Source organism: Chaetodon trifascialis, chromosome 1, assembly GCF_039877785.1.
Source record: "Chaetodon trifascialis isolate fChaTrf1 chromosome 1, fChaTrf1.hap1, whole genome shotgun sequence".
In the NCBI taxonomy this organism is placed as follows: domain Eukaryota; kingdom Metazoa; phylum Chordata; class Actinopteri; order Chaetodontiformes; family Chaetodontidae; genus Chaetodon; species Chaetodon trifascialis.
In genome coordinates this window covers 13,373,952-13,393,910 of record NC_092056.1, presented here as the reverse complement: position 1 = coordinate 13,393,910, position 19,959 = coordinate 13,373,952, and the positions used below count along the sequence as shown (strand labels likewise).

At 42.0% G+C, this 19,959-nt stretch overlaps 1 protein-coding gene across 6 annotated transcripts in view; it reads right to left on the bottom strand.

Annotated features, from left to right (window-relative positions):
• Nucleotides 1-19,959, bottom strand: part of sox6 (SRY-box transcription factor 6) — a 129,967-nt gene that overhangs the window by 39,868 nt on the left and 70,140 nt on the right. For all 6 annotated transcript variants that reach the window (XM_070993590.1, XM_070993812.1, XM_070993667.1 and 3 more), the window contains 2 exons: nucleotides 12,126-12,298; nucleotides 10,394-10,462 (listed from right to left, as the gene is read on the bottom strand). In XM_070993590.1, the coding sequence (XP_070849691.1) occupies nucleotides 10,394-10,462; nucleotides 12,126-12,298 (242 nt within the window). The remainder of the gene's footprint in view (nucleotides 1-10,393; nucleotides 10,463-12,125; nucleotides 12,299-19,959) is intronic.

The following is a 19,959-nucleotide window of genomic DNA, read 5'->3' as shown; positions in this document are numbered from 1 at the left end:
GATCATTATCACCAGTAATCATTTTGAGGAGGACTCACTTTTCACTGACATCTCATTTTAATAAAATTACTTCCACACTTTAGTAGCTGTCAGATCCGCACCTCTCACTAACCATCTCTTTGGCATTTTCTATACGAGGGGATGTGCAATTTCACTCAGGGAGGATAGACTCCAGCTGTTGCTGTAAGACCTGATAGTTCACACATCGTTCCACCTCCTGCTCTCCACTGAGCTGCACACCAAGCGCCTGCAAGAAGAAATCACCTTTTGTGATCCGTTTAAAGGGAAAGTGATCTTGAGGAAGCTTGCAAGTCTGGCTACATCCCAACAGCAGCACACACAGTAAAACTGACACTAGACAGCAGGATATGTTTTAACACCCACCACTGTGTACACAGCCCGCTGGGTGTACACTGTACTGGAGCCTAACCAGGAGGAAAATCACTCAGTGGAAGCACTTCTGGGCTGCTGAATTCTCTGAGTTGCTTCAGGATTTTTTCCCCATGAAACAATCAACATTTTCTAAAGCACATATTACTCCTGGTCACTTATCAGCTGGTTATACCACCACTGTACGCTAAGCAGTTAGCACATGGCAAACACACGCATTGATCAAACAGAGATGTGATGGTGTTTGGATTTGTCTGTAGCTAATGGTAACCAGACAAATAGATCAATAGATTTGAACCAGACTTTGATTTTCCAGACCTCTGCCTTTGAATGAGGGTCTTCATGTTTCCGCCCTCTAGACTGAAGCACATTATTCCTTGCTTGTCTGCTCTGAAAATGGGCGCACTGGAAAGGGGAGGGCAAATACACTGGAGAGGTTCAGGTCACCAACAAAGAGCCCTTGTCCTGGTCAAGTCTCTGACCTTTCTCCTCACTTCCTTCCTGCATCTGAAATCCTTGTGCGGCACCCTTTCTGACAAAAGTCAAAAACAGACCTCTAAAGCCAAAGATCAACAGTGTACAAGCAGTAGCCTGGAAAAGAAGTCCTGTGATATTTTCTCTGAATTGTTGGGGTACAGCTCTAACTGTGACAGCAGGCACTGTTTGCTCAGGTTTGAGTGTAACGCTGCACATCAGTCACGCTTCTGTGTGTGCTACACCGAGTGCTGTTCAGGATAAAGTGCAGCAAATCCAGACACCGAGTGAGGTCGAGCCATCCAGAGGGACTAACCAATAGATGACTTCTTGTTCCACTAATTCCTTACACAGTAAAACAAGCCTTCTTGGAAAACAGCCATTCCAATATGTCTATATTAAGTCGATGGGAGCTTGAAAGCAGGGTAGTCCAACCCCCTGACCTGCCTAACACACCCCACCCCAAATCCCTCCGCTCCAGCCCTCCTCCAACTCATCGTTCCTCCTGAGTTCCTTGGAATTCTGGATAAAACTGCAGGCTACTGTTTGCTTAAATACACTGCCTGGCATTTACAGGATTTCTGCACACCACTGTAATTTAATGTCGTTTCAGTATTAAATAAAAGTTTGACCTCAAGTGTGACACAAAATTATAAAATAGGAAGACAAAAATGAGTTTAACAAAACCCTTATGGATATCAAGTCAGTACATGTGCAAGGACATTAAATCATGCACTGACACAAAACACAGAAATGGTAACCGTTTAGGTTAATACACCTATGTATAAAGAAAACTGTGCCCATTCTTTAAATGAAATGTATCTAAAGACACTGAATATCAAAGTAAAGCCTTAAAGTGTGTTCTTCTTGTTTGAGTTTTTTTCACTGGTGTATGTTTATGTGACGAAAGAGCTCTCTGTGCTTGATTCTGAACACACTAAAGGCAAACATTTAGACATTAGCTCTAGCATAAGAAAGTGCATTCCTACATGCTGACACAATATGTGTCGTTCTGTACGTACTCCAGCACAATCCTGCATTACACCCTTAAAAAAGAGCTGATTTTTAACAGCAAATTCAGTTTTGTATTTCCAAACAATATTAGCCCCTTTTTGGGGGAAGGGGATCAGTCTTTTTTTTTTCAGGGTCTGGCCATAAAATTAGGGTTTGCCGTAAACTGGCCAAATCCATGGGGACTCCCTCAAACAGCAAGCGTAATGACAGGAAAGAAGAGAGCAGACATAAACAAACCCACAAGTGGATTTAGGGCCAGCATCGTTATCCTGAGTATACATCCTTGCTGTATGGAAATGGGAATAAGCGAAATGCCTCTGACCCTTATTGCAGGGGGCGAGTGACTTTCTAAAGAACATTGGACACGGGCTAGTCAGATTGCCAGCTACAGCCATGTGATGTGAACGGCGTAGGGGGAGTGGGAAATAGAGGGATTTAAGTATGTGAGGCTTATGAAATAATGTGACTGTAAAGGTTTGAAATATCACATCTTCAACACTGTGGAGCAAGCGGAGAGGCATAAATGCTCTGTCTGTTCACTGTTCACTGCTTTGTGTTTTATAAAATAACTGTAAATGAAATGATATATGTATATTCTCTTTAAACTGAGTGTTGCCTGTGTTTGAGGGGAAAAACCTCTTGCAGTTCTGAGAAAAAGTGTTTTGTCTGACTGTGAAACAAAAGAGCGTCCCTTATTTTTTGTGATGATTTTGTCCACAATATGGCTGGTGTCCCCCTCTGTCCTGTCCACCAATCATAGACTGAGGCTGTGTCTTCACTACTACCTCCCAGCTGCAGGGGCCACAGAAAACAACTGAGCCCATTCTGATGCTCAGCAGAGAGCAGGCCTGTGAGGATGGGCGGGAGACACAAGTGTGTGGAGACTTTCAAACATACTCAAATACCATCACCTAATGATGGGCAAGAAAAACCACAGCATTTTGTAGAAGATCAAGAGAGGAAACATGACCAAGATTGAATTATATTTAAGAATTAGCAATGAATGTAAGGAAATCTCTAAAAGGAAGAAAAAGGGCGTTTTGGCGAAATAAGTTAGGCAAAAACAAACAAACATGAAATTCTGCAATTCTGTTTCTATGAAAAACTGCAGGACAAAATGGCTCATTCATTGTGTTCTGTTGGGGAATGCTTGGACTCTCCTCCGCCCCAAAAACAAAAAGCTCCTTTTCTGCGTTGGCCATGGGCTGAATGCTTTGCTTTGCCACCCAGCCCTAAGAAAACACGCGCCCCTTTCTCCCTGCCGGCTGCCCCTACACAGTAGAGCCTATTAATGCAGCTCCTTCTCCCTGTGAGTGTGCCCACTGCTGAGGACGATGTCCATGCAAAGCCAGTGCAAAGACAAAACAGTTTGCACAACATTAGCAGAGAAAACACAGTCCATCCAGAGAGGGAGAAGAAACTAAATCAACATCACACTGGCGGATGTGTTCTCGCCTCAGCTGATATTTTCCTTGCAAGAGTTTGGGGCACAATGGATGTTAAGTGTAGGCGCTCTGCCCTCATCCAGGGAAGGGTTGTGGAGCTCTAAACAGGTCCTTTGTAGTGATATTCAGACAGAGCATATAAGGGCTTCATTCACTCTATGTGTATATAACGAATAGATGTTCAGTTATCTGGATTATTTAGCACTGTGATTCATTTAAAAGGCAAATTTGCATTCCTGTGTGCCTGGTAATCTTCGTTCCTGTGTGGATTATTCTTGTCACTTGTGAGCGCTGATAGAAGTCTGCAGGTTTGTATCATGAATTAACCCGTCCCATGGCTGCTTTACAAACCCCTCAGGTGACTAATTTTAAGTAGACCCTCAGGTGTGATTTCACACATTACAGCCGTTCATGTGGCACCTCTCAGATGGAGCCTCTTAATTATCGCTGCTTAAACTGCTGAGGTGTCTGCATACAAAGGCCAATTACACGAAAGCATGGCTTTATTGTGTAATTTACATCAATAATGGATCTATGTTTGTCTACAGTCCTACACCATTGGCAAAGAAACAGTATAAGCAAGCATATGTTTCATTTGACTAGTGAGAGTCAATAAAGCCAGTGATCATCTATGAAATCAATCAAGGTTGGATCTGTAAGATCTGTCCATCTGTCCATTTAGTTATTTTTAAATCCATCTTTAAGACATTTATCTTTTTGGTTCAGAGCAATACAGTTCAGTAGCCTGACCTGTGTACCATAAGGGTTGAGTAAATAGATGGTGCATTTCATCCAGAAGAGTAAGGAGACAGAATCATGCCCTAATGGGAGAAAACCCACAGACCCCAGACCATTCAAACAGAATCTAATGTTTATATTCCTAAAGCAAGAATTTGTTTTAACACACAGATGGCATTACATACCAACTGTTCATCCACTTAGCTTCATTTACAAACCATCACTGCCATTGCTGAGGTTCTATCTATTACACCTTTCTGTGCATCATTAAGTTTTAACAGGGCAGCAATGGCTTTATTGTTTAAATTGCTCATGACTTTGTTTAACGTCAGCATTTCTTCTGCTTCCTGACAAGAAGTCACATTTCATAACTAATTAAATTGATCCCTCCCTCCCCACCGATAAGAGTCTGCTAAATGGAATTATTTGTATCCGAGTGTCAATATATTAAATCACGGGGGCTAATGAGTCGGGTCACCGCTTTCTTTTATCTTCAGTCTTGCATGTGCACATCTTCATCAGCTAACAGTCTCCTTAAATGGTGGATGAACATGCTGGACTGAGCCTCCCTGGGCGAGAGCCAAGCCCGTCTGACTCGGCTGTTAATGCCCCCACATAATCCTACTAGCAGGCTAACACAGAGCTCTTCAACACAAGGGAGAGCGCTGGTGGCACAGCATCTACACAGACACGCATATGCAAACAGCAGCACACACTTCCACACACACACACACACACACACACACACACACACACACACACGCACACACGATCATTCCCCTGCTCTATTATTCTCTTATTATCATGCTAACAGTTCCAATCTAGCTGTGCTAATTGGGGGACTTACACATTCTCTTTAACAATGTCTATTTTTGTGCTTTTTTTTTTTTTTTTTTTTTTTTTTTTTTTGGCAGTGCATTAATAAGAGTCTCACACTGAGAAAATCATTTGTGCCGGGGAGACAACAAAAGCATCTGAGAATACACAAATTAGTGCTATTATCTTCATGCAATTACCATACAGCCCTCTGTTTATTTAAACTCATCTGATTGATATGAAATATTTACCATAATGTTGTAGTTTTGGAGTCTTTGCTTCTCTAAATTGGTAACCAAACAGAATCAGTGCATTAAATTGCTGTGTTAGATAACATGCATAATCCTTTTTAGAATAATAAAGAACTGATTACAAAACAGCACTACTAAAAGCAAGTTTATCATATGCATAAATTTGTCTTTGTTCATGCTGGGAGATTTGGTAAGATAACTATCTGCGCAGCTCAAGAAACAAGTTTAATGCCTCAGCTGTTGTAAAAAGCTCTACGTGGAAAGCATCAGGCTGTGTGGGGCTTGTGAGGATGGAGGAAACTGTTAATACGGTCTGATACGGGCCAATTATCAGGGTGAAACTGCTTTTCAGTGACAAAGACCTTACATTGGCTTGATGATTTATGTTGCAACAAGACTGTGACCCCAAGCATCCTACGCATGCAGCTGAATCACACTGGAACAGCGTTACAAAATGTGAAAGTCCTTGAGTGGCACAGCCAAAGGATTCTATTGAAAATTTGTGTAATGACTTCATGATAGCTGCTGGTCAAACTAGACGTGAGGCATGACCGTTGTCTCACATCCAGCTTGACCAATCTTGAACACATCTGGTCGTAAAATCCAGATTTGCCAAGCTAATACAGATGTTTCCAGAGGACTTAAAGTTCTGCCAAAGCTGCCTCTAGAATGTATGTAATAGATAGATAATGGCATTGTTGTGTGTGTAACATAAAAACTTGAGCATTTAACAGGGCAGACTCTACAGCCACTGAGCACAGACGACACTTAGAGCACTTCCCTGGTGAATTCTCTGGTTTCTTTGTAACAGAGGGAAATGGAAAATCCATGTGCAGCTGACTAACTGCTAACACTGCTGCCCAGATTTTTTCCTCTTCTAAAAATATATTAATTGATAGTAAACACCAGCATGTAAGAGCATTTTGTCTGTATTAAAACAAAAGTAGCATAAAAAGAAAAACATCTATTCACTTGTGCGTAATTTAGGCTGAAACTGTGTAAATAGTAACTCAGACCATATGGTTTAATTACTGACCTTAAAATGCCAGGTTTTTATTAAGTAACTAAAACAGCATTGTATTGTCCAGTGTGCTACATTGTATGTCACACACTAACAAAAAAGGAATAAATTGCTCTGAGGCTGAGAGAGAGAGATCTATTAGTGATCACTGAGGCCCTGTCTTCAGTATGAGCTGTATGAAGAATTACTGTCTGTCTGCGTGTCTGTTGTCCTCTGTCCCATATCAAAATATATGCTTTAAAATCCACCTTATAAATTATGGTCAGCTAATTGTGGGTGTAATTGAATTTCATCTTTAATCTTGGGACCTTTAACATTCAACCTGTGAACGTCTGCATGTCCCCCACTGTTTCTTTACCCCATTAAAGACACATGTGAGAAAGCCTCTGAGACTTTGAAGTGTGCAGTGGACAATGATATGCTGGCCTTTTCTCTTTTAATCTCTGGATTTTTAATGGAAGAGATACACACACATTCTGTGCATTTGTGTGTCTTTGTGGACGCAGGGTTAAAGGTAGAGGCATATAACGTGTACATACAGTGAGGTTTGAATTGTATGGGGAGAGAAAGACAGGTCTAATGGAAATAAATAGAACCAGACCTGCTTGATGTACAGATCGTTTAAGGTTTGGAAAAACAAGTGTGCGAAAAACATGGTAGATTGATAGACAACAGCCTCTATAGAAATGTGTTATCCCTCACACCTTAGATCTCGTATTGTGCTCAGGGTTAGCACGTCAGTGCCTCAGCCAATGTCATGATATGGGGCTATTTTTAATGGATACACAATTTAAATGAAATGATTCGGCTTAACAGTGTCCCTCTGTTTCATCTGGGGAGCTCTGCTTTCTCCAACCTGTTTGTGAAGATAAAGTTCACCCTGACCTTTCCACCAATATTTATTCTCTTGATGTGTGTATCAGTGTGTGGGTGCCTGTGTACTGTACACGATCGCCTGTGCGTGACAGTCAAACTGTGGTTTGTACCCATCCTTGAGGAATGCATGAACTGGGGCCATTACCATGTGAGAGGTGAGGGGATGAAGGGTGCTTATGGCATTGCTGTGGACAGTACCATCTCTTGAGTTTCATAGAGCTCCACATCTCATGAGGGCATTTTTATTTTATTTTGCATCCAGAAAGACTTTGATACGCAGCTCTGCCATCACCACTCCGATGCTGCTCACTTCTGCGCAACATGCAACTTGCCTTGAACTCTCATCTACTGTAACTAGAAAATGCATATGAAAGAACAAGCCAGCCAACAGAGTCAACAGTTTGATGATCAACATGATGCTGTTTAGCTGCTCATCAGCTGCGACTGCTCATCCATTAGGAGCAGGAAAAAATGGCTGATTGTGAAACAGAAAGCCATGAAGAGGAGACCGAAATAATGCAGAGAGTGCCAGAGCGATGCTGAGCCGAAGCAAATAAGAGAAACCAAACCGTGTGCTCATTATGTCTTTTTTCTTTCTTTCTTTCTTTCTTTTTTTTTTTACTAATCTCCCAGTGCCTCCACGCAGACTCCAAGAGAAAAGTAAGTCATGGGACAAAGCAGTTCTTTGCTAATATATATGTTTAATTGTCACATGTGTGAAAAAAAGCGCAACTAAATCAACTCAAGAGTTAATCTCATCCTGGGATTAAATTAGTGCCAAACGATTTCAACGCCGAGGATGGACTGAAGGAGTACAAACAAGCCAAGGGAAAAAACTCACAAAGCCTTGAGCTTTAACTTTTGATAAGCCCCTAACACTGCAATCAAAACATCTGCTATCTTAAAACAAGTGACATTGTAATCCTGAAGGACAAAGACTAAATCTCTCTCCCTCTGTAGTAGGGATGATGAGAAAGGATAAAAAAGAGAGACGGCCATTCAAAAGGAGAACTTGATTAAATGACGTGTTGCCTTGCTCCAAACCTCACAAACTAAACCTCTGTAACTACACATTTGTGACAGATCCCATTCAGTCCACATGTAGAAGCCCTGTGAAAGCACACACATAGCGTGCCAACAGGAGTCTCCAGTTGCAGTCCCCATGGTTTTATTGTTTGGACAGTTTACAATGTCCACTGATGTGATCAGTTACATCATCAATACGAGACCTTAGCAAAAGGCTTTCACTTGGTTTTCTCCCTGAAGCCAAAACAGAAGGACTTTGATGGCTGGTAGGGTCTCCAATAAAGTTTAGTGCTCTCCATGCTAATAGCAGAGTAACTCAATCCCCCAACACTGCTTACCACTTTGCTAAAAGTCTGTGACATACAGGCTGGAAGCTTGTTTACAGAACTAATTAAGTCAAAGCTGTTATATATTAAAATGGCCAGGGCATTTTAAGAGGCAGCAGTAATGAAAACAGAGCGGCAAAAAATGCTTCACTAACTTGCCCCTGACTCTCTTTTATCTACTATCCTTGCAATTCCAACTCGAGAGGAGTGGCCATCACCGCACTGGATATTTGGAGGAACTGGGTGGGAGGGAGAACACCTCCTGCTCTGAAGGACTTGCTCTTGGATAAACAATGTTGCACACAAACTTATTTGAAGCAATGAGCGCAATCCCCGTTATTTTTTCTGTCTGCAGAGTGCAGCCAGCAGAGGCTGATGGGCAGCGGCACAGATGGTGAGCTGAACATGGGACTCTTTTGTTTAATTGTGGATGTGTTTTTTTTTTTCATATCAGGGAAGATCTGTGGCACATTTGGTCCAGGGAGACGTTGACTAACTGGGCTCTACAAGAAAGGACTTTACTTATATCTCTGTTCAAGTGTTTGAAATGGATATTTAGAAGTACGTTCCCATACACACTCGACCCCACCACCCTCTCTCAAAACTATGTATCAAGGGGAATTTTCAGGTATCATTCGCCGTTAACTTTGTGATGAAAGCAAGGGCCTCTAAAAGTGAGACGCATTAGGGCTGTGCCCTTATGCTCACTGAGCATAAGTAAAGGGTCCTCCATGATATGAGTACTACTAGCCCCTCAGTAGTGTATAAGGTACTTCATTTTAGAGTGTTTTCTAGACAGAGTGTCGTGCCCTGTGCTTCTCTTTAGTGGAGTGTAATATGGAATTATTTTTCCAGTGGACACAAACATGTTGACAGACGGCCTTTCTTTTGCAAAGAGCTCTTGAAAGAGTTGTAAATCTGCTTGTTGTGCTAACTGCTGTTTGCAACCAGAAGTTTGTGTATCTTAAGAGCAAACTGTTACGTATGAGTATGATGCCCCGTATAATGCCGAAAATGATTATTAAGCACACAAAAAGTAGCTTGTGAAGGGGGCTTTAAATGTGCTGGAGGAACAACTTGAGTTGAATAGGTAAGAAAAAAGGGAAAATGAAAGGAGAGGATGGGGAGTTGTCAGTATGAAGAGGAAGCAGAGGAGGAGGAGGAGGAGGTGAATGGAGAAGGACGTGCCTGACACCAAACACACCCAGCAGGATAACGTTAGCTTCACACAGGCAGCCGGCCTCACAGCCTTGACCACTGCCAGCGACCAGCCCTGGAATACTCCGTCCTGTCTGAGCATGTCCAGCGACATGCTGCCTGGGTGGTCTCTCAGTGCACCACCCTGTGCTGTATCACGTAAAGCACTCAAACACATAATGAGCCTGATAATGTCCGACGTGAGGTGCAAACTAGAGCGATACATAAATGTATACCAGAAGGAAGAAGCAACTAAAAGCAAAGACACTGCCGGCCACGCAGCATAATGACAATGTAAGTTTCAGAAGCTCTTGTGCGGTGTGAAAGCATGCCACGTTGCCCGTCTGGGACCGACTCGTTTCAGAGGCATTTACCAGCCTCTTTCATGTCCCCCACCTCCAGGCTCTTCCCCATCAACAGGACTCATTAGCTGTTGTTACACCCCCCACCCTCCTCCTTTTTTTTTGTTCATTAAGATGTGCTAATTATTCTCCTCCATATTTTAAAGCCCTCCCGATTACCAACAGGCAATTAACATTTGATGAGAGTGATGAATGTTAGTGTGACACAAAAATTAAAGATAAAAAGAAAGAAATATAAAAACAGAAAAAGATGAGAAGAAGAAGAGGCTAATAGAAGTTAGCAGTGATATTTACTTTAATGTCTAATTTTTATTGATCTGTGCCATTAAAATCCAGACGGTTAGCTCATGGCATCAGTTACACTGAAGAGAGAGAAATGTTGTAGTAATCAACGTGGAAGAAGTGAGAGGCGTGACCTGCGCAGTGTTAGGGGGCCAACAGAAACACATTCACTGACCTGGATCTGTTGCTGGAGGAGGTTGATTTTGTGCTGCTGCTGCAGTAGCTGCTGCTGTTGTCTTGCAATCTGGTTGGAAACAGGAGATGGGAAATCAAATAGTGAAACTGACATAAAGAAGAGAAGGAACTAAAATCGAATGATGCTTTTCTTCTCTTTTCGATTGACGAGGATCTGTGCTGCAACTGCTGGCACACTACCAGAAATACTGAAATTAGCGGATTAATACATAAGAAAACATTTATTTCCTTTTACAAAATATGATCTAAAATCTGACAAAAACAAACACATTTTCCATTTTCTGAATGAACACAAAAGAAACTGCAGAACTGCGCAGCCAAACATTAGCGGTGAAAGCGAATAAATGATTTACAGGCCAGACGATCGTGGTTATGATGGAGATAGGTGGCACAGGCAGTGTGCGGGTGACGGAGGTCCCTGAGTGACGAGCAGATACGCCGCAATCCTCATTCCGGCAGTCTCCCTTTCTGCATGCCCACTTCATTGAGCATGACAACCTAGTTTTAAGTGTCATTTAATTTTCATTTTTAAATATAATTACAAAGTGTTCACTGTAAGATATCGGCCGTCTGCAAATGTGTCAAGATTAATTTGTGCTGGCTTCCTCACGAGTGTCAACAGTTAATTACTGTGTTGTATCTTGATGGCTTGATGACATTCTGGCTCTCAGCGGGCTCCCTTGCCCCCCCCCCCCCCCCCCCCCCCCCGCCCCCCCCCTTCCTCCACCCGCCCTCACCTCTGTTTTATTCATATTCTTCTAATTTTCAAATAAGTTCAAATAACAAAACATCTTAGATCACTGTTCATTTGTGCTGCCGCGTCTACACTGCCTACAGAGTTGAGTGTAGTTTGCAAATGAACAAAATTGATTGAAAAAGAAATCAATACTGTTAATGTATTATTAGTGTACTATGACCAAATGCATCACTCCAAGGTATATGGGCTATCTCTTCATTTACCACATGACGGTCTGAGAGTGTGCTGAGGAAACTCTGAGTGAACTCCTTGCTGATAATTGACTCATAGCCATTAGGGTGGCTGGTGATAATAAAAGTGTCGCCCGTGTGGATAGTTTGTGTCCTTATTTCTTCCCAGACATTAACACACTTCATGGCCTCTGCTAATTTGCTGATTTGTACAATATGGCTCATTGGCCTGATTCGTGCTGCAAATCTAATGCCAGGCTTGTTCTAATAGGAGTCGATTTATAAGATATAGAAGACTTCCATGTTTAATATAACGTTTAATTCACACATTCCCTCGCATTTGTTAGTACAAGTCATAATAACATTTTTCCTACCACGCAGCATAAATGTGGGCGAGAGAGCATGACAGAAATATCTGAGGTAATGTAGAATATAGCATCTCTTAAATTTAATATTATTCCAAATTCCAACCGAGGAGCAGGATTTTATTGGCATATTTCAGGCATGAAATTTAATATGAAATGGAGAATCAAGTGACAGTTTGTTACAAATGTATTTAATGGGAGTTATGAAGGAGGCGAAAGGGGGAAATAGAGTAAACAAGATTAAAGGAGGAAGGGGAGTGAATGTTTTAAATAGCAAGGAAAGAAAGAAGCAAAGGAAGAAATGCGATGTAAATATGGCATGTGGTGAAAGGGGGAAAAACCTTATTTCCTTGTTACCGTGTTACAAAAAGAGACAAAGTGATACCGTGAATGTGAGAAAAGAAAATTGTGAGCAGTTACCTGCTCCTGCTGCTGACGAGCTAACTCCATTTGCTGCCTCTGTTTCTCCATCTGTGAGGCGGCGAGCTTCTTCTGTTCATCGTGGGCGGCCAGGAGCTGCTCTCGCAGGCTGATCAGCTGGGTGATCATCGTGGAGAGCTGGTGTTCCTTTTCTGCCAGGCTCTCTGGAGTACCTAGAGAGGGGAGAGAGAGTGGAAAGGATAAACACAAGGTGGAGAGCCTGAGTCATAAACGCAGTTACAGGTATGTGTTTGGCATACCTGAAAGGGAAAAAAGTACACAAAAGGTTTCATAGTGGCCATGACTAAATAACAAGGGTGTAGGTTTTTGTATGGAAGCCTGCAGAAGGCCTTGATCATTGCACACTGCTAAATACAGAAGTGACCATGCTGTCCACACACTGATTGTGTGGTATAGTAATTGTGCTATAGTACTGGACCCACTATGCTGTACAAAGAAAACCACACAGGCAGCAACCAACTGCAGTGAATTGAGAAAGTGTTAAGGTCACACACAGCCTGGAGTTGTCTATTTCACTGAGGCTGGTGTTCACAGCTTTCACAGGAAGAAAGGGAATGAATTGTTCCCGGCACACAGACAAAGAGCTGCGGGGAGCTGTCAAACTGAGGCGGCAGCTTATGTCAGACTACCAGGAGTAAATATAAAGAAAGTGTTGAGAGTCAGTGTTTGCACTGGCCTCAAAACTACACAAGTTTTTCATTATAATGCTTCTCCAGCAACACCCTGGAGGAGGACCTCTGAAAGCATTGTTCAAACTTGGCAAAAAGCTGCTAAACAGTGTTTACTAACCAAGGAATATGATCTGAACACACTGTGACAATCCTCCTCATAGGGAGATATGTACCATAATGATCTGCGCTGAACAATACACAATATTTTATTATCTTTGTAGTTACTGTGTGCAATGACAGACCAATGGGCTTACTCTACAGTCACATGTCTGTGCTGAATGTGATAGAGAGAGCAGCTCCGCTGCACTGCTCTCTCCATCCGCCTAATCAATGCTAAGTGATCCTACCATTGACTTACACCGCCAACATAATTGCCAGTGAGAGGCTAGACAGTAACTCACTCTCCTCCCACTGCACTCCTGTGTGACAAGCTGATCTGGGCGAACATGCAAAAAAAAGAGATGGGAAAACCGACAGAAGAGAGAGAGAGAGACGGAGAGAGAGAGAGAGATGGATAAAAGCATAGAGATCCAAATAACAGTACAGTGAAGTCTGGCCTGGGGCCAGCAGGAGCTGAATTCTTTCCTGGGTGTCTTCCTCTCGTCTCTGGTCACATCTGTCTTGAGTTTCTCCGAGAGCTCCCAGGGGCCCTCTCCACTCAAACTATTTTAATTTGACTAAACACCTGATTTATTTTATCTCTCCGATGAGGAAAGCCGTTTGTCTTAATAGGGCTTGTCAACCTCCAGAACCCATTCAGGGCAATTTACTGGCAGGCTTGTCTGAACCTCGGTTCGCCTTGCTCTACCTCTGCTGCCTGCTGCAATGGAAGAGAGCTGCAATTCTCCATTTATCCTCCTAACGAAAAAAAAAACACCTAAAAGCAGCTATTCATTGGGCCTGCGTGCAGTTTCCAAGGCCTGAATTGACTTCTTATTCACCCAACTACACTTGTTGTGAATGGCTTATCTGTAAAATTGATACAATCAGCACCAATTTTATTAACCTTTGGCTGTGTCCATGAAGAGCTGCCTTTTACAGGTCACCAGCAAGATACATCAGTCGATGTCACAATAAATCACTGTTATCAATACGGTAGTGGGAAGGAGGGAGGGACTGAAGAAAGTAATAAAGGAAGACCGGCAGGGAGAAAGAAAGAAAAGAAAATCATCATCCAGATGAAGATGAGGGTCATCAGACCTCGGGGCCAGCATAGCTGACATTGAGTTTGGAACCAAACATCTGGACTCAATGACGCCCTCTCAGCCTGCCTAATTACACATTTCTTCTAATCACTCACCAGTTAGAAGTGTCAACACTGTAAAAAAACAAAACACAGAATTACAAAAAAATGACTGGACTTTAGAGCATATAGTTTTTGTGTTTGTGTGCATGAACTTGGTGCTAAGGGTCCACTGATGGGCTAGTCTGAGTGTGGAGAGCTCAGTCCTGCCCAGACACCAAAAGAATACTAACAGAGGGCCCATTGTTTTGATGCTGAGTTGAAGTGTGGGAAGCCCAAACTGCCCTCTGTCCTGCAATTTGGGCCTTCCCTCCTCACTTATTTTAGTCAGAATTATTTGGTCTTTTTTTGTCTATTTTTGACAAGCTCAATGCTGAAATATCAACAAGAATTCCAGAGGTATTCAGATTAGTGTTGGATGCTGAAGATGAACATTTAAACACAACTTTTAGCGTCTCAATGTGAAAACACGGTGGAAGAATTTCACCTTTGAGCGTGTACACAGTGGAAAAAAAATCAGGCGCATATGTTTTTTGTTGAGTGGTTAGTGTTAAAATCTCTTTCTTCCTGCTTTAAATTATGGATCAGCTTTAAAATGCAGATAAAACTTTTATTGGGTGGTGCAGAAGAGGAGAGTCGCGGTCTGTGTCTGACCAGCCCGCTGACAAAAGAGGCCGTTTCCTGCATATTGCATGGCTTTTAACAGCGGTGGGGCTGGGGTCTGCCCATTAACATGTCTCCTCACATTGCGCTTCCGATGGCAGACAGACAGCCCAGAGATGCCTTGGCGCTGCATAAACCCCAGCAGTCGGCCCAGACCTAACATGTTGTGACACCCTCCTGTTAGACGACTGAAGCCCAGTAAGACAATACCAGCCTGACACAGGAAGAGGATCCTAGGAGTGAGCGGTCAAGCTGTGTTGGCACTTTTCTTGTTTTTTTTCTCAGGCCACCATGTTGACTTCAGAGATGCTAGATTGACACATCGGAGGAGGAGACGCTAAGGCGGCGTTGTTCAGTTTCAGCCCATTCTGCATTCACCTTTTGAGATTCCTGCCTCTTTTAAACGTCACAAAGTAGGGCAGAAAACATCAACGGGTGGACTAAATAAATGATAAGAGGAAAACAAGCAGAGCCATGGTTGCTTGGGGAGGGATGGGGGTATTTGAGCCTTGGGGTCTTTGGATAAAAGGCACTTTGTAGGGGTGCGATTTGTTCTGTCCAATACCCACATCTCCCTCTCTCTTGGCTCCCTTCTCTCTGCTCTAATCAAGCAGTCTCTAATTTGGGTTCCAAGTCCAGTACCGGGGAAAAAGAAGGAGGCTTGTTACTTTGAAGAGTCCCGAGTGAATAACACAGATAAAAGATTCAGACACAAAAAAAGAAGAAAAGCGAGGGAGGGCGAGGGTGAAAAGGGGGAAAATCACAAGGCACCCTATTCTCTTCTCTTCCTTTGGTTACGACAGCTGAGCCATTATGACCAGATCTGAATTGAGTTTTTTAGCACCAGAAGACTGGAATTTCTTTGTCTCTCTATCAGTCAGCTATTGTGGATGTTTCCATATGCTGCAAGCCCATCCTCAGTAAATTAAGACTTGTCTAAATGCTACGATTGTACCAAGCTGTATCCGCACACAGACCGCACATAGCTGGAATGCCTTGCATGTTGTGGCGCTCTCTTGCTCTCTCTCTCTCTCTCTCCTCTCTTAAAGTGTGTGTGCATGTAGACATGAGTGTGTACAGATGTGTGTTGTGTGCTGCTCCAATCGATAAAAGGTACATGCCTCTGAGTAAATGCACATGTGTGTGAACTCTCCGGTCATCTGACCCTTTGTCCAATCTTTCTGTGGAAAACACAAAGAGCCAATTGAATAGCAGCTAACAGCACATATTGGTGCCTTCTTTAGTGTTCAAAAATAGGATTTTTTTTTCTGCTCACACACCTTTCTTCAAAGCCAGAAAACGGCTTCAACAAAAGCATGAAATTCAAGTCAATCTTTGTACCAAATTCACTTTTGTGATATTCACTATGGCAGAAAAATATGCTCTACTGAGGATCTCGACTGGCAGAAAACCAAGTTAAAATAACAAGAGCTAGTTTTATGGTATCTCCTTGCTTTAACTACTACTGTGTATACATACACGTGTTCAGCATTGCTACAAAGCCATATGTGTTTCCCGTAATACGGTGTTAACACGTCTCCATGCTCTACAACCAAGACAATATGAGCAACAGCTGTTTTACCTGGCTTGCTGCCTCTGCCATGATATAAAAGCTGTTAATCTTGCCAATAAAACCCCATTAACAAGCATGAGCAATGACTCATGAGCACATGTCATCCACTGGCAGCAATGACTCTGTCTCTAAGCTTTCCTATATGTCCTGGACATAACGGCTAGTTCACACTGACAAAAATCCCATCATCTTGTTTAAAAAGCCAGAGCTTCTTAGATGTTTAAAACCACTTGAATTTATGTGCTTGAGACTTTTCACGGCTTTTTTCTTTTTAGAAATGCTAATGATAGTCTTGGTATTACAAGCTTCTTACAGTATATCTATGTGTCTATCAGCACGTGTGTGCGCATGAATTTGAGTATTGATGTGATTTTAAGACACAGAATCAAAATCATTTAAATGGCTCAGCAGACAATTTTCTGAAATAAATATTCTGATTGGCATATGGAGAGGATATTAATGAAAGCACACTTCATCTATGGTGGTTTTGCTGTTCACACTGAACACTGATGGAGACTAATATTTTGATGATAGAGGAAGCTTCACTCTTCAGTATAATTATGCTAATGTAAAAGCTCCAGCACTTCACTGTCTATCTATGACACTGGACAAGGTACTTCATCAAAGCCAAGATAGAGGCTAGACCTGAACATATTACTCCACGGGGAATGCCAGTGACCCTGAAATTCACACTGAAGACAAAAAAACAAGCCAACACGGAAACTTTACTTCTGTTCTTACAGTACTTGAATATATCATTCTTTGACTCTATAACACAGTGTGACAAACCAGAGATCCTTGCACCATGGAGGATGCTGTATGTATGCAAGGCCGCATATAGCAAGGATCATTACAGGAAAACAATTTCCAATCCTTCTATTCATCTCCCATGGACTTTATGATGATGAGTCTGACCCCTTTGCCCTTAAAATAAAAAAAGCATACACGCTTTTCAAGGACTCTCTCATACAAAGCCCTTAAAGCCTGCAAGACAGTGATGAAGGCAACATCTTACTGTCTGGAAAACCTTGTAAGTGAATTAGGAGTTAGATGTTATCTCATTCTTTTCAAAGAAGATTTATTCATTGGTCTTACCTATTCAGCTGATAATTAAAGAAGAATATACTTGATTCCTTGGACTGTGCAAACGAGATCTTTCAAAACACTTAAATACTGTTGTCTTTGATGGATAAGTGTACTAACAATGCCTGTGTTTTGTCCAGGAGATCACAAGTGACACTTCAACAGCCGAACAGGAAGCAAAGGCGGCAGAGGCCAGTACATGTATTTGCGAAGTATACAAAAAACCTGCTTAGTTTGCTTTGCAGAGATCATAAATGTTTGTTAAATACTTTACTAACATAACATTAGAGTGACTTTAGGTTGGAGAGTGAATTAATGATACCAGCAGAGCATCTTGAGCTTCAAATAGAGATGATATTCCAGACAGTGCAGAGCAGAGCAGAGCAGGTGGGCTTGAGAAGAGGCAAGAGAGCTGTGATGTGAAGTATCTAAAATAACAAAACATGGACATGTACAGTACCAATGACAGGGTAATGAAAAGCTCACAGTATCTGTTCATATCTAGTCTCTATAAACAGATATCTGCATATGAATGCAGAATCTGTCAGCAAGGGACAGGGTTTTGGTATCAGAGGCGTTCTGGTTTCTGTTTGTAGTCCGAGTGGTTTTGACCCATCAGGTCTGAGGGGGCTTTGGTTGCATGCAGGTAAACAGCCTGTATGGAGAATAAAGGAGGCCGAACGCATTGCCTGAAATGCAATCTTGACACCATCATCTTATTATGACTTTGCTCTTTTTTAGTTTATTTTTATTTTAGCTACATCTGTATGCACATATAGAGACATAGAGATTAGCCAAAATGTCGTCTGGACCTAAAACAAGCTGCGAATCGGACTGTAAACAATGACTGGCGCACAGTGAGGAAGTCTTGGCCCAGATATCCATTTCTCAGATATCTGCTGGCTACACCGGAAGCCCCAAACCTTGGCCATTGCCCCCAGAGTCTAAATTGTCTCACACAGTAGCTGAATGGGTTCATATCCAAAATATGTATTGATATTAATTTACATTCTTCTTAGTAACATAGGTGAGATCCTCATGGCTGTGAGGATCTAGTTTGCTCTCCTTTTGTAAATGACAAAGGTGTGTTTATGTCAACTCTGTTATTCTCTCTGACTGAAAACAGTCTTAATGCGCTTGTTTGCATGACATGTATTATACAACTTTAAAAGTCATTAGTGAAACAAACCATGACAGACCACTGGAGTATAATTCAAACACAAACGGCGAACTCTATCCCTGTCACATACACACACAAACACACGAGGACAGCACTTCCTTTTTTTTACCTCCAGTGCCACAACCTAAATTCCTCAATTCATTAGAGGAGAAAAACACACAGTCCAACACTCTCATACATTCATCTGGCAAATGTGGCCTGAGGAATAATGATTTAGTGTGGCTCATATTTCACCTGAGTGCACAGGGCAAACAGTTGACTGAAGTGTTGTGGAGAAAATGCTAACTGAGGCATTTTTGACTGGAGCAACTGGACAGATACCGTTTTGTGCTGTTTGTGTGAATGTTTTTGTATCTTTGGGTAAATATGATATACATAATATTTATATGCAGCATGTTGTAAAAATAAACAAGCCATTTCATATCTGCTATATACAATTCTTTTCCTGCTAGCTCGTAGTAATGCTGGGAATGTGTGCACGTACATTGTGCTGTGTATCTGTGGTGGTATCAAGACCTCACTTTATGGAAGCCATTAGGAATACAGTTAAGTGAATAATCGTGTTTTGAAGCCAACCCATGCAGTTGAACAATATGAGCTCTGTGTTCACACAGTGGACTCCTTTCTGTCTGTGCAGGAGTAAAGCCAGCACAGGTAGGGCCAGCATCAAATCAGTCTCAGCTGCCGCCCTGCCCTGCCCTGTGCACTCCTCCTAAAGAGCTTCCACTTATCAGCCTGCCACAGGACTGCCTGTGTACACCCAACCACTGTCATGTAGACACCATCCTTAAATTGATTGTGACAGTGCAAGAGCCCCGATTTTTCTGCCTCAGAATTCAAGCTGCCGTTTCAACGCTAATGTACAATGCCAAGCTTTTTTCTTATTTTTACATATTTTTTCAGCAAATTCCAAGAGAATGAATACAGCTTGTGTTCCAATTTAGTAACTACGTATTTTCCTTCAGTTTGAGTAAATGCTCGAGCATTTTGCTTTTTTTTTAATTTTTTTTTTTTTTCTCCCAACGGGGGGCCGGGAAACTGGCACTCGGCAGGGAAACTTAAACAGCTCCGTTGAGTATGAAGACCCTGCACAGAGCAAGCATGCAACAGAGAGCAACCTTATCTGCCAAAGGACACTGTGTGCTACATTTATATATGTTTGACACAATGTACAGAATGTGTGTGCTGTAAGTGTATATATAAATATATACACACACACACATATATATGCACATTAACACATATATATGCTCACACACACACACACACACACACACACACACATACATAAATATATACACATACACAGACACATATATACACAGTGCAATAATGTATGTGATTATAAGTGTCCTAAATCATGTGCTGAATGGGGACTTTGCCTTTGGTCTACTAGAAAA